Source organism: Cololabis saira, chromosome 9, assembly GCF_033807715.1.
Source record: "Cololabis saira isolate AMF1-May2022 chromosome 9, fColSai1.1, whole genome shotgun sequence".
Classification (NCBI taxonomy): Eukaryota; Metazoa; Chordata; class Actinopteri; order Beloniformes; family Belonidae; genus Cololabis; species Cololabis saira.
Window position 1 is genome coordinate 43782265 of NC_084595.1, and position 14492 is coordinate 43796756.

The window sequence follows — 14492 nt, forward strand, 5'->3', positions numbered from 1 at the left end:
AGATGTAAGGTTAGGTTTTACTTTTAGGATGTAAGTTTAGCATGTTAGTTTAAGATGAAAGATTAGCATTTAGGTTTAGGATGTAAGTTTAACGTTTAAGTTTAGGATGTAAGTTTAGGAAGTAAGTTCAGGGTGTAAGTTTAGGATGTAAGTCGACTGACATGTGATTCCTTCAGGAAGGAAGGAGTTTTGGAACATTGAGCATGTCATACATTTAGGTTGTATTGTTGAGATGTATTTTTCAGGAGATATTCATGTATACATGTACACATGAGATATGTAGTTTTAGGATATTTTACTTTAGATATGTCCAAGAAAGCATGCAGTTCTATAGCAGTTCACCTTTGCAGCATTCCAGGACACGTGCTTTTGGGATTGTGTCATTTAGATCTGATTGCATGTGCAGCATCACATAAGTTAAAGCCTTAATAAGTTAAATATTTGTACTTAAGACAGAATTCAGAGAGACGGGAGACAGGTGAGAGTCTGCTCTCCTGAAGGTACAGTGAATTGTCTGTGCTTAAATGCATTTAACCACACTGCGCATTAGATTCAATTTACTGAATCATGAACAGGGATGGAAATGAGGAGTTCTACACCAGTCAATTTGTGACCATACATTTGTTTCCAGAGTTTGGAGGAGAAGGAGGAACTGGAGTTGCACTGTGTTCAGTTGAAAGGAGATGCCAAAATGTTCCAGCAGCAGAACAAACAAACCCTGCGACAGCTGGACGAGGTGATCAAAGAGAGGGACAAGGTGAGGAGGATAAGCGGGGGGAGGAGGAGGAGGAGCACAACAACTGTGATGAAGGGCCAATCCCAATACACCCCCTACTTTCTACCACTACCCCTAAAAATTAAGCCACAAATTTTAGGGCTCTTGTAATCTTCCAAGGGCCCTGTCCCAATACTCCCACTACCCCTACTTTTCAGCACCACCCCTAAATTTTGCTTGCTCCGTCACTGCGTGGTTTACGTTCGGGTACGTAAGCGACTGTGTAGTTACGTTTGCACATACGTCACACCATATCAGGAAGCCCAGAGCTAAAAGCTGTTTTAATTTCAGCTGTAGCGCTGTTAATATGCCACTTTATTAAGTTTTAATATTTTTTCAGGTGTAAAAGTAACTGTTAAGATCCCCAACCTGGGCTCAGTTTATCCAAATAACGCCTGTTAAGAAATTTGATCCCATGTTTTCGGAGATGATAAGAGCGGCCGGTCCCGGGGAGCAGCAGCAGCAGCCGGAGTACAGACGTGATCGCTGGGTCAACCTGTGCCGTCGTCCCGGGGAGAAACCTGCAGCTCTGTGGATAATTACCGCTGGCTGAAATAAATCATTTAGGAAGATAGATGTTGGTTTAATAGATGAGATCTAACAGTTGTAGCTACGCCTGTTAAGAAATTTGCTCCGAAAATTTCGGGATAAGAACTACGGCGTAGGGTACGGCGTACGGCGCGTGTCGCCGCGTAACCTACGCCGTAGGCTCTGTGTTGGTGTAATGCAGAACCATAAATCAGCCTTTATTCGGGCGAGGTTTGAAAAAGACTTCGCAACAACGGGCAAACGAGTGATTATGTACATTCCCTGAGTGAATATTATGAAAGTAAAATATATATTTCTCGCTAGAAATGTAATCAAAACGCATTTTTATGCAGAAACGAACTCAAAATATTGATTTTATTCACTAAAAAATAAGAAATGTCCGCCATGTTTTTTTTTTTTTTATTCAGTCCACAAATTACGACGAAAAGCATTCTGGGAAATTTTTCTGGCCCTAGTTCAGCTAGTCAGCATCTGAAATCCCTAGCTCTGAAGGGCTAGATTGATGCCCCCTAACACTCGTTTTCCCCACTACCACTAGGTGAAAAGAGGAATTGGGACACCACTACCCTCACGGGAACGCACAAAATTTAGGGGTAGTGCTGAAAAGTAGGGGTAGTGGGAGTATTGGGACTGGGCCGAAGTCAGAAGGTAAACTGTAGTTGGTGTTTCAGGCACTGGCATGGCAGGCGCAGCTGCAGGAGGAGGTGCGGCTACTCCTGCAGGAAAAGGACCAGCACAGGGAGGGCGTGAGACAGCTGAGTGAGAAGAGCGACAGGCTGGAGCTCCAGCTGCTGAGGTCACAGGGGGAGGAGCTACAGCTGAGGACACGCCTCCGTAAAATGACCTTTAACTCTAGCCAGGTGAGGAGGAAGAGGAGGAGGGTGATTGTTGTTGTGATGATCTAATGATGAAGGCTTTCTCTCTCAGTGTGAGAAGAGTGTGACCAGCGAGGACGAGGACCCCACAACGAGTGCCACTAAAGGTCAGAGTCATGTGATCAATCAAGTGCCAATCACTGATCATTACTGGTCAGACACACACGTCAGTCATGTTGTGAAATTTCAGAATCGGTTAATGTTGGTTAATGTCAATGTCGGTTCAGAAGCACAGACAGCATGAAGACACATGGACAACCCCTTCTGAGATGTTGGCCATACATTTCTTAGAGTGGTTTGGGCAGGAGCTGACTCCGCCCAGCAACTGGTTCATCCAAATGTGGACACATCAATGTGAAACTAACTTCACATGTGCACTCTGGTCATTCAACTGGGAAATGAGGAAGGGCTTTGTTTTCTGTTGTGGAAGAACATGTCATCAAGATCCAGCAACGTGGATGTAGCAGTAGACAAACAATAAAATAAACAAACACACTTAAACCAATAAACACAGTTGTGATGGGATCAGCGGTCCGGCTCACAACGTAAAACTAAACTAGTTAAATTGGTTAACTATGTTTACCTGCCCAGACACAAAACAGTCTCTTACGTGGATCTTCTTAGTTGAAGAACAAGGTGGTTTGATCTGGCCGGCCAGCATTCCTTGGTGAACAGCGGCTCTCTCTCTCTCCTGCTCTCCTCATCTCAGTGTGGATGAGGAGATGCAGCATGGGTACAGCAGCTGGGCCTCCTTCAACTTCAGGTCGGTCCAAAGGCGTTCACGTCGGGGCATGCAAGGGTCCCTCGTTCGGCTCACCTGGGGCTAGGAACGTTCGCGGGTCACTCGTTTGGACCACACTTTGGTCAGAACATCCCTATTAGAGCTATCAACTAACTAACTGGATGGATGTGGCTGTCCATGGCTAGCAGCAGTTTAGCTCGCCAACCTAAAGGGGTCCAGTTCAAGAACAGGGGGAGAAGGTCGTTTCACCAACTGCCACCAAAGCTATGGACCATCTGCAGCTGGAGGCCAGTATTTTAGTGGAAAGCTGCTCCGAGTCCTGGTGGAGCTAATGGTTATTAGGAGCTAGTGCCCAATGAGCGAGTGAGCACCTGGAGCTCTATTGCAGGTCTAATGGCGACTGCTCAGAGTAAGCTACATTCGTCCGCTGACCCTTCCAGGGCAACTCACAGCCAGTAAAGGAAGTCTGTTGGTAGGATTGGCAGTTCACTCAAAGTGCTAAGTAGCTAAAATGAAGACAGCCAGCAGTGTGACACCATAGTCTGCAATGCGGTTGTTGCTTCTAAAACACGCTCGCTGAATTATACATGTATTTGAAGAAAACTGTCTCCATCTTTTTTGAGCTTCACTTCTGCTTTGGTATCAAAAGGAAAACTAGAGGGTGCACCTGGTTGTGAACTGCTTTGACGTATCGTGACATGAGACATATGCAAGGGTGGCGTGCACTATCATCATGGGACATGTGACATGCAATGCTGTCTTCTTTATGTTGTCTGTGGGGCTTAGAGCCCAGATATACTTGCTGTTCAGAACGCGTACGCATCATGGCCGCCATGCGTAGCCTATCCTGCGTTCATTTGACGCATCGACATGCACGTTCTCAAAAAGACACTGAACGCGTACGCGACCTGCAGTTCTCTCTCTGGTCGCGAGTGGCGCTGGTCCGGTCAGATACCAGCTGATTCAACGGTTTAACATGCCGATGGCGCTGGCGCCGTTTCCTTTGCTGAGATCGCAACCAAAGCAACGTTGTAATTTCCTCTTCATCCAATGTTGACATGTTAACTTGTTCGTTGTTCTAATCTGCTACTGCTACTATCTCTACTACTAAATATTGAATCACTTTTCCAACTGTTGCTCTGCTTACTGCCCCCTATCGGTCACTGCCGGTACGATGCGCTCTCCTCGCGTATAACACAAGTAACGTTGCAGTTGGTGGTACACGCAAACGAACGTGAACGCAAGCTCAAACTGCAAGTATATCTGGGCTCTTAGGCAGCAGTGAGGAGGTGCACAGCGGGATGTCAGGGGAGAACAAGGAGCTGCACAGCGGGATGTCAGGGGAGACCGAAGACGTCCACAGCGGGATGTCAGGAGAGACCGAGGAGGTGGCATGTCCTGTAGGAGGAGTCAGCGAGTCTGAGCATGGGCCTCCATCCTGGGTAATCTACGCACATTCCTACACTTGGCTGTGAGTTAACAGGTGCAATGGTCAGGTGATCATATTTCTGTCCATCCGCAGGAAGAGCAGAGTGACAGCAGTTTTGCCCCTGAAGGTCGTCAAAACTTTTTCTACCGCAGGTGAGGAACGAACTGTGTTAACTGTATTTTTTTTTTTTTAATTCAAGATCTTTTTTATTGAAGTTTTCTCAATGTAACAAAGGTGTAATGCTGAATGCTAATTCATCATAGCATACACCACTGTACAGGGTGTACAAAATGTAAAAAATTAAACAGTATGAAATAAAATAATAACAATAACAACAACAAACCTACAGACCAAACTAATCCCTCCCCTGTCACTGCCAGAATACTAATCACAATATGAGATCATTTTAACATTAAGAGCCTGCACTAGGAGTAAGTAAGAGATATGTAGTATAGTTCACAGGGTCTGGAATGCTTCTAGAAAGGTCCCCACACTTTCTGGAACTTATTTGATTGCTGAAGCGAGTATCTAATTTTCTTCAGTTTTAAACAGGACATGATGTCTTCCAGCCATTGTGCACGAGTAGGAGGGAAGGGATCCTTCCACCTGAATAGAATTGCTCGTCGAGCCAAAAGGGAGGCAAAAGATAAAGTGTGCCCCTGTGCAGTGGTTAACTTCCTTCCTCCCTCCATGACCCCAAACAGGGCAGTCAGTGGGTTTGGTTCTAATCTGATTTTAAGCATCAGAGAGAGAGTATGAAATACTTCCATCCAGTATTTGTTTAGACATGGGACCAGTACATATGGATGAGAGAGGCTTCTGCACATTTACATCTTACACAGTATGGACTATCTGGGTACATGGAGGATAACTTTGCTTTGGAAATATGAGCCCTGTGTACCACTTTAAACTGAAGTAAGCAGTGACGTGCGCACAGGGAGGTTGAATTAACCAATCTGAGTGTGGACTCCCAGGTATCCTCCAATAGGGGGAGCCCTAAGTCCATCTCCCACGCTGCTTTGAGTTTATCTGTGGGGGCACTCCTAAGATCCAGCAACATGCCATAGAAAGATGATATGAGCCCCTTTTTAAGTGGGTCTGTGGCAAGAACTTTGTCAACTATGGTGAAGCCTATTGATGCACCAGGGCTGGGTGTCTGGGAAAGAACAAAACGTCTAGCCTGAAGATACCTGAAGAAATTTGACATACGAAGGCTGAATTTCCTACTTAACTGCTCGAAAGATGCCAAGGTGTTGTCTATGAACAAATCTTTAAAACAGATTATACCCTTCCTGTGCCATTCCTGGAAGGTGGGGTCCTCACAGGATGGTTTGAAAAAGTGATTTAATGCAATGGGGCTAAGAAGAGAGAAGCTGTGAAAACCAAAAAACGTCCTAAATTGGGCCCAAATTCTAAGAGAATGTTTAACCACTGGGTTTTTGATTGATTTAAGTGAAAGAAGTGGAAGTGAGGAACCGAGTAGGGCAGGAATTGACATATTATCAGTGATAACTGTATTCTAAACAAAAAACACTGTCTAAAAAGAGAGCTCTGACCGTCTGAGTGACTCTTTTTTCCATGACAACAGGAAGCGGGCCCTGAGATCAAAGTTCACCAATGTGGGGAGCGGAGCCAGCAACTTGGACGACAGCAGTGGCAGTGACATCACAGAGTCGGACTGAAAGCTGGAGGTTTACAGGAGATAAATAGACCTGGCAGGAAGTGAACACCGATCATCAGATTCAGGGATGAAGCAATCTTATTTTGTGAATCGGGTCTGAACTTCCTGTCTTACTGAAGCCGAGTTCAATTCATTGTGTTTCCGTACGTGGCGGACATGTCCGACCTCAAGCTGTCAAGCAGGAATCTCAGACCTGGACACGACGGATGCAGGTGGCTGTTTATGTGAACATCAGCCGCACAGTCGACTCCAGTTTTCTGCTTGTTTGACTGAAATGTTTCATCTTTTTATCGCTGTAATAAAAAAACTTAAGCATGTTTTTGTGTCGAACTGTTAGCCAGCTTCATTCAATCTGCTTTTACATAAATAAATGTGTATCTCTGATTCAGGCTGAAAGTTAGTATTCATGTTGGAGTGGATTTGGCAAATCTGTAGCCAATGAGGAGCATGAATGAGATCATGAGACTGAACCTCAGGCCCCGTTTACACGTAGCAAAAATGGTGGTGTTTTCATGCGTTTTGGCCGTTCATTTACACGAAAATGAAGCTCAAAATCACCAAAAACGATCATATCTGAAAACTCTGGCCAAAGTGGAGATTTGCAAAAACTCCTTCTTCACGTTTGCTTGTAAACAGAGAGAAACGGACATTTAGGCTTCAGAACGTCACATTATGGGACAGAAACGTGACCAGTGTCATGTGTGCGACCTGTGTTTACAATTTGTTTGGTCACCGTCAATATTTTCTTGTATTTTACCTGTTTTATATTCTAACGTCACACTTAAAAGTAACTCCACTTCTCTGTCACTCCAAACCAAAGACTCTCGTTCCATCTTGGAAGTAACTGTAACTGGAAGTTACTCATGTCATTTGTTGATGTTTTTTTCCAGATTCCGATAGCTAGCATGACGTTATTACTTGCGTATAAAGCCCAAAATGGCTTAGCTCTGCATTATTTGCAAGACCTGATAGTTCCTTATGTTCCTGGCAGAGCTCTCCATTCTCAGAGTGCAGGTTTACTCGTAGTTCCTAGAGTATCCAAATGTAGATTTGGAGGGCGGGCGTTCTGCTATCAGGCACCATTACTATGGAACCAACTTCCAATCTGGGTTAAGGAGGCTGACACCACTTCCACCTTTAAAATTAAACTTAAAACCTTTCTGTTTAGTAAAGCCTATAGTTAGTGTTTAGTAAACCTCTAGCTGGTGTTGGTAAATCTCTAGGTAGTGTAAACTCTAGTGTGTTAGAGTCAGTAGTCATAGTTGCAGCTATAGAACAAGACTATAATAGTTAGTCTCAAATATAGCTTCGCGGTAGATATGCTGCTATAGGCTTATGCTGCAGGGGGGCACCGACATGATCCACTGGGTGGTGCCTCTCACCCTTCTTCCCTTCCCTTCCCTTCCTCTCTTCTCCATTTCCATTTTTATTTATTTTAAGCATCTCATAGCTATCATTTTTGTCCATCGCTCCTGTAGTTTCTTGTGCTGGCCCCCCTTTCCTTTTTTCTCTTCTGTACATGGTGCAGCATCCTCTGCTGGTGGCGAAGAGCATCTCTGAATGCACAACACCGGAACCTGCAGCGTGGGAGTGAGAGAGGCAGGGTAACCGCCCGGTCAGGCGGGGGAGAGGTTTTTCTGTCAAGACTCCTTTCCCTGGCCCTGCCCCTTCTCAACCTTTCCCCGACCTTGAACCTAACCTGGGGCTTTCTGATTGGGCCGGAGCTTCGGGAGCTGCGTGCTGGCCTGCGGTCCCCACCCCCGGTCATCCAGTTGCTGCTTCCACCTGCCTGCTCTGTTCTGTTGACGTCCCCGACCCCCAGTCTGGCCCTCGGCAGGAGGGTCCCCCCTTATGATCCAGGTCCTGGTCCAGGTTTCTTCCCTCCTAAAGGGGAGTTTTTCTTGCCACTGTTTGGCTTAAGGCTTTTCTCATGATGGGAGTTTTTACCTGCCATTGTTTATGTAATAATTGCTCAGGGGTTTATGTTCTGGGTCTCTGGAAAGCGTCTGGAGACAACTTTTGTTGTATTAGGCTTCTCGTTACCCTGCCCCCTCGAGTGCAATAACCTGTTTTTCTGATGCAATAATCTTCTCCCTCTTAATACCTCACTGACATTTTTGCGCATATTTTTTTGCACACATGTATATATTATTCGTTTTTTCGGGTTTAGTATTTCTGTTTAGTATTTCTTTTGTACATTGCTCATTTTTATATTGCTCTTTTTTTTAATTATTTAGCTATTTATTGGTTATTTAAATTTTTTTTTCTTTTTAGGATATACTTTTTTTATATACCTTTCATACTTCGTGTGTATTTGTAAATTTGTTGAGAGTGTGTCTGTTTGCTACTGCACAAGCAAATTTCCCCTCTGTGGGATTAATAAAGTTATGTTCTATTCTATTCTATTCTATTCTATTCTATTCTATTCTATTCTATTCTTTCCCAACTCAGCAGCAATAATAAGGTCTAGAGAGAGGGAGGAAAAAGAGCTGCTGGGGGTCAATCAGGGCAGCTCAACTGCTGTAGCTAAACTGCTGCAAGCCGACGTCCCACTCTGAGAGCTGTCATGGCTGCTGGCGGCTGAGCAGGGAACTGGGAAGTGCAGGGCGGCTGGTCGGACTGGTCGGGTGAGTTCCAGGTAAGCTTCTCTCAGTTGAGCTGCTCTCAGGTGAGTTCCAGGTGAGCTGCTCTCAGGTGAGCTGGTCTCAGGTCCAGTCACCTGGAAGTCTGACCCGAGGTCGGTGTGACATCACGGCGGATCGACGGCGCACCTGTTTCACACACGGAGGTAAGACTGTGTCCAGATGTTTGCGAGTGTGTGTCTGGTTTCTGGCAGGAAGGAGCCCTGGCGACTCTGTAGTTGGTCTTAGCTTGCATATGCCACAGACTCTCACTCGGTTTTTTAGTGGCAGTATTTTCCCACTAGTTTCTGAAGCACGTGACCCAGTAACGCCGAACCAAGACCAGATCATAGTGTTGGAAGGTCAAGTAAGATACTCCTCCTTTAAGCACATTTTAGAGCCTCTTCTTCTATTGGATTTTATATGCACTATGATAGTGGTTTAATATGGTAGAGGTGTGTGCGTGTGTGTGTGTGTGTGTGCTTGTGTGTGTGCGTGTGTGTGTGTGTGCGTGTGCGTGTGTGTGTGTGTATATATATATATGAAAATGTATACCGTATGTTTATCTGTATATGTATATGTCAGAATCAGAAAAAGGTTCATTGCTAAGTTTGTTAAGAAAACACACAAAAGGAATTTGTTGTGGTGATTGGTGCAATACAATACAAGAGCAAATATATAATGAAAAGAGTGAAAATGTACAACATGAGGTTTTTTAAAGGGCCGGATATGAGTCTGTGCAAAAGTGACTTAGGATGTGTGTTAATGTAAGGCATAAGGTCAGGATTGGAGTCTTTACATTAATGTAACGTAGAGTGGGGTGGGGGGGCCAGTCCGTGATGGACCGCAGCCTCCTGCCAGAGGGAAGAGTCTGGAACTGCGTTCCTCCTGTAGTCCACTATCATCTCCACTGTCTTTAGGGTTAGGGTTAGGGTTAGGGTTGGGGTTAGGTTAGGGTGATGGGGGCAGGTGGGGCTGCGTTCCTCCTGTAGTCCACTATCATTTCCACTGTCTTTAGAGCATTGAGCTCTAGATTGTTCTGACCGCACCAGGTCACCAGCTGGTCCACCTCCCACCTGTAGGCGGACTCATCACCATCAGAGATGAGTCCAATGAGGGGGGTGTTGTCCGCAAACTTCAGGAGCTTGACAGACTGATGACTGGAGGTGCAGCTGTTGGTGTACAGGGAGAAGAGCAGAGGAGAGAGAACGCAGCCTTGAGGGGATCCGGTGCTGATGGTCTGAGGGTCAGAGAAATGTTTCCCCAGCTTCAGCCGCTGCTTCCTGTCAGACAGGAAGTCAGTGGTCCACCTGCAGGTGGAGTCAGGCATGTTCAGCTGGGAGAGCTTGTCCTGGAGCAGAGATGGGATGATGGTGGTGAAAGCAGAGCTGAAGTCCACGAACAGGATCCTTGCGTAGGTTCCTGTGGAGTCCAGGTGCTGGAGGATGAAGTGCAGGGCCATGTTTACAGCATCGTCTACAGACCTGTTGGCTCTGTAGGCAAACTGCAGGGGATCCAGAAGTGGGTCGGTGATTTTTTTGAGGTGTGGCAGCTCTCAAGTGCTCTCAAGCGCTCAAAAGACTTCATGACCACAGAGGTCAGGGTGACAGGTCTGTAGTCGTTAAGTCCTGCGGTCCTTGGTTTTTTGGGGACAGGTATGATGGTGGAGGTTTTGAAGCAGGCTGGCACATGGCATGTCTCCAGGGAGGTGTTGAAGATGTCGGTGAACAGCGGAGACAGCTGATCGGCACCGTGCTTCAGGGTGGATGGGGAGACAGAGTCCGGTCCTGCTGCTTTGCGGGGGTTTAGTCTTTTGAATATCTTGTTAACGTCTCTCTCTCCAGGATAGAGAGGGGCGTCGCTGCTGTGGTGTGGGGGGATGAGGATGGGGCCTCTGGGGTGTGAAGTGGTGGAGAAGCTCCAGCTCCTGCTGGGGAGGGGGGGGGGTGCAGTTGGAGGGATGGAACTGGTATCAGGACTGTCCCTTTGTCTGTCAAAGCGATAGTAGAACTCGTATATAGATATAGATATAAATATATGTGTGTGTGTGTGTGTGTGTGTGTGTGTGTGTGTGTGTGTGTGTGTGTGTACCATAATAAAGAATTGTCATAGTGCAGAGTTCAGTTAGTTTATATTAACAGTTCTCTTTCATGCATGTGTTAAGGGACATGTTATCAGTCAGTACATGTGGGTGTTTGGGGGGGGGGGGGGGGCGGGTCAAAAGGACTTGGCAATGCTTTTGGTGTATGCAGTGCAGTTTCCCACATGTTTTATCTCTCGTTCACATCTGTTTTTGAATTTCTAGTATTGAATGTTCATATGATCTGAAACTGAGATGGACTCTTCAATGGAAACGGTCCAGCTGGTGACACTGGACCATTGAGTCTTGCGTTTTGTTTCCATAGAAACCAGGCAGTCCAGGTCCCATGTCTTCAGGAGGAGCTGCTTTTGCCACCAGGTTTGACCGGGTGAGGGAAACCCCTTATTATGACCAAGTCCCTGTGGATTTCCATTGGCAGGACATGGGACTCCCTCCCCCCCCAGCAGCACCTCTGCACCCGCTGGTGCCGGCCGGCAGCTTTGAGCCCCTCCCGCCTCCTCCTCTACCTGACCAGGCGGCCGTTGGGCCTGAGTCCTTCTACCCCCCCGGCAATAGTGAGCCGGCGGAGGAAGACTGTGACGCAATGGACATAAAGCCCGTCCACCGCTTCCTCCCCGACTCCGTCAAGAACTTCTTCCGCAGCAGCGGTGGCAGCCGGGGCTCCAAGGGTATGTCCATTCCCTCTCTTTCCTCCAAAAGTGGCACCCAATGCCACACCACAGCAGGAGTTCCCTGCTCGCCCCCCAACTCCGCCCCTCCGTCCCCGTCTCTTCCAGGGTCCTACCGGGACCCCTACGGTGGCTCTGGAGGCAGCTACACATCCCAGAAGGAGCGGGACGGACTGCTGCTGGGCGCCGAAGCTCAAGACTTGGCGTCTGCCGTGCCCAGTAATTACTCTACCCAGACCTACCAGGAGCGGGTGGAGGAGTACCACCAGCGCTACGCCTACATGAAGTCTTGGCCCGGCCTGCTCCGGATCTTGGGCTGCGTGCAGCTGCTGCTCGGAGCTGCGGTCTTCGCCTGCGTCTGTGCTTACGTCCACAAAGACAATGAATGGTTCAACATGTATGGATACACCCAGCACCAGGTGTACGGCGGCTTCGGGGGAGGTGCATACGGACACGGGGGCGGTTCCTACACCGGTCCAAAGACGCCTTTTATCCTCGTGGTGGCTGGTCTTGCGTGGATAGTGACTGTGATTTTGGTGGTCCTTGGGATGACCCTGTACTACAGAGCCATCCTGTTGGACTCGTCCTGGTGGCCCCTCACGGAGTGCTCTGTCAACCTGGTGCTGGCCGTGCTCTACCTGGCAGCGGGGGTGGTGTACGTGAGGGACACCACTCGAGGAGGGATGTGCAACACGCCGGCGTTCAACAACGGACCGAACGCCGCTTTCTGTCGCACCGAAGCCGGACAGACGGCAGCTATCATCTTCCTCTTCTTCAACATGGTGCTCTACTTCATCAGTGCAGGGGTGTGTCTGAAACTGTGGAGACATGAAGCAGCCAGGATGAGGAGGAAGGGGCTGGAGCAGGAGGTCTGACACAAACACATTTATATATTTACACAGCTTTTTTTTTAGATTATTTTATTTTCAGCATTTTTTAAAAGTATATACATGAAAACACAAACACAGAACTTCCCAAAAAAAAAAGAGAAAACATAAATAACAAATACAGGACTGTCTCAGAAAATTTGAATATTGTGATGTTCTTTATTTTCTGTAATGCAATTAAAAAAACAAAAATGTCATACATTCTGGATTCATTATAAATCAACTGAAATATTGCAAGCCTTTTATTATTTTAATATTGCTGATTATGGTTTACAGTTTAAGATTAAGATTCCCAGAATATTCAAATTTTTTGATATAGGATATTTGAGTTTTCTTAAACTGTAAGCCATGATCAGCAATATTAAAATAATAAAAGGCTTGCAATATTTCAGTTGATTTGTAATGAATCCAGAATGTATGACATTTTTGTTTTTGTAATTTTATTACAGAAAATCACAATATTCTAATTTTCTGAGACAGTCCTGTAAGCACTGACAGCAAAAAAAAAAGCTTATAAATCTACAACCCGTCCATCATAGAGGCTGACAATGTGTCCATATATGCCAAATAAGGTTGCCACATCTCTGTAAAAGTTTGATAGTCTTTCCTGAGTGTATATGTAATTTTTTCAAGTGGAACACAGCTATTCATTTCTGAAACCATCTTCCTATAGAAAGTTGGGAGTCAGACTTCCATGTGACGGTGATTCACTTCCTGGCAACACACCAGGCCAGTGAGGGAAACTTCTTTTGAGCTTTTCTTAATCGAGCATCAATATTTGTAGTATCTCCTAATAAACAGGTTTGAGGATCTAATGGAAGACTCACTCCTAGAAGTTTTGTCATGATGTCAGAAAAATCATGCCAGAATGTGTTAAGTTTTGTGCATAACCAAGTGCGGTGCAGAAATGAGCTACTCTTCTATACCACATCTAAAACATAAGCTGGATATCTCAGCTTTATATTTATGCAATTTCAGTGGCGGAAGATAGGACTGAAGGAGAAAGTTATAATAGGTCAGCCTGTATCTGGAGTTAATAGTGGCAGTTTTTCGAGACAATTCAGACCAGAGCTCTGTACCCATTGTATAATTACACTGCTTTTGAAGGATCTTTTTGCATTGTTGTATAAAATGACCCTAATTAAACACTATTAACACACTTCCTTAGTCCTGGCGCGGCATTCAGCGCAGGGTCTGTACTTCGTGCTCGTTGATTGACATTCATATTCCTGTTGAGTTAGATTTTGGAGGGTTTTTTTTGTCTTTCTTTCTTTAAACGAGCTTCGATCATCCAAAGGTTCCTTCAGTATGAATATTACATTGAAGCTGCTATCGTGAGTTTTAACGCAGCAAACATCCATCTTTTCTTCCCTTTTCAACGGATCCAGATGAAGACCACCGGGTCGTCGGTCCCGCTGCCTGTTGTAAGTACGGAGAACTTCTCTGAAACGTTGTAACTGAAATAGACGCGGTACGAGTGTGTTGAGTGCTCCTGCTTCTCTGCGGTAGCTGGACTCGTTCTCCCGGGCCTCCGAGAACACGCCTCTTCCCACCGCGCAGCCGGACATCACCACCGGCCGGAGCTTCCCCGGGGCTGCTCCCATGATGGCGCCGGAGATCCTGCGAGGCCACATACCGGCCGGACACATCCCCAGGCCCGTCGTCATAGCTGACTATGTTGCGTGAGTGTTGCCTCCTTATTCACATTTTCCCCACATTTCCAAACCTTAAGCAGCTGCTGGGCTGCTGGGTCTTCAGCTCTCTGCCTGCTCTACGCTTTAGGCTCTTTTTTTTCCTCACAATAATTTCTTCCCTACGTTCTTATAGATCTATTACGACAAGTGCTGACGACATTTCTGAGCTTTGAGCCGCTTTGGCCTCCATGACCCTGAACACAGACTTTTTACTTTACTGTTTTGTGGCACCACTTGGTTCATATTAGGTATAAAGCATTGTATCATATGTTGTGCTGAGATTTTCACACTCAGTTAACATTCAAACAAAAATTGCAAGTGAATCTCCAAATATATTTTGGGTAAAATCGCTGGTCATCAACAGCCGTCTATCAACGTCATCATCCATCACTTCTCAACAGAGCAGTAATCCTGCAGTCTAAACATGAGCGGCTCTCTGCCTGCTCTACGTTAGAAAACACGAAAGTGGA

The 14492-nt window shown here is 46.2% G+C and overlaps 2 protein-coding genes across 4 annotated transcripts in view; both read left to right on the top strand.

Moving 5' to 3' along the window:
- The window catches only part of card9 (caspase recruitment domain family, member 9), a 19318-nt gene extending 12958 nt beyond the window's left edge, over positions 1-6360 (top strand). For all 3 annotated transcript variants that reach the window (XM_061730167.1, XM_061730166.1, XM_061730168.1), the window contains 6 exons: positions 632-757; positions 1996-2184; positions 2252-2306; positions 4217-4383; positions 4464-4522; positions 5959-6360. In XM_061730167.1, coding sequence (XP_061586151.1) covers positions 632-757; positions 1996-2184; positions 2252-2306; positions 4217-4383; positions 4464-4522; positions 5959-6052 — 690 coding nt within the window. In that variant the 3' untranslated portion in view covers positions 6053-6360. The remainder of the gene's footprint in view (positions 1-631; positions 758-1995; positions 2185-2251; positions 2307-4216; positions 4384-4463; positions 4523-5958) is intronic.
- A 2340-nt stretch (positions 6361-8700) lies between these two features.
- The window catches only part of LOC133451318 (MARVEL domain-containing protein 2-like), a 46795-nt gene continuing 41003 nt past the window's right edge, over positions 8701-14492 (top strand). Inside the window, exons 1-4 of the mRNA XM_061730284.1 lie at positions 8701-8839; positions 11078-12310; positions 13717-13752; positions 13838-14010. Coding sequence (XP_061586268.1) covers positions 11099-12310; positions 13717-13752; positions 13838-14010 — 1421 coding nt within the window. The 5' untranslated portion in view covers positions 8701-8839; positions 11078-11098. The remainder of the gene's footprint in view (positions 8840-11077; positions 12311-13716; positions 13753-13837; positions 14011-14492) is intronic.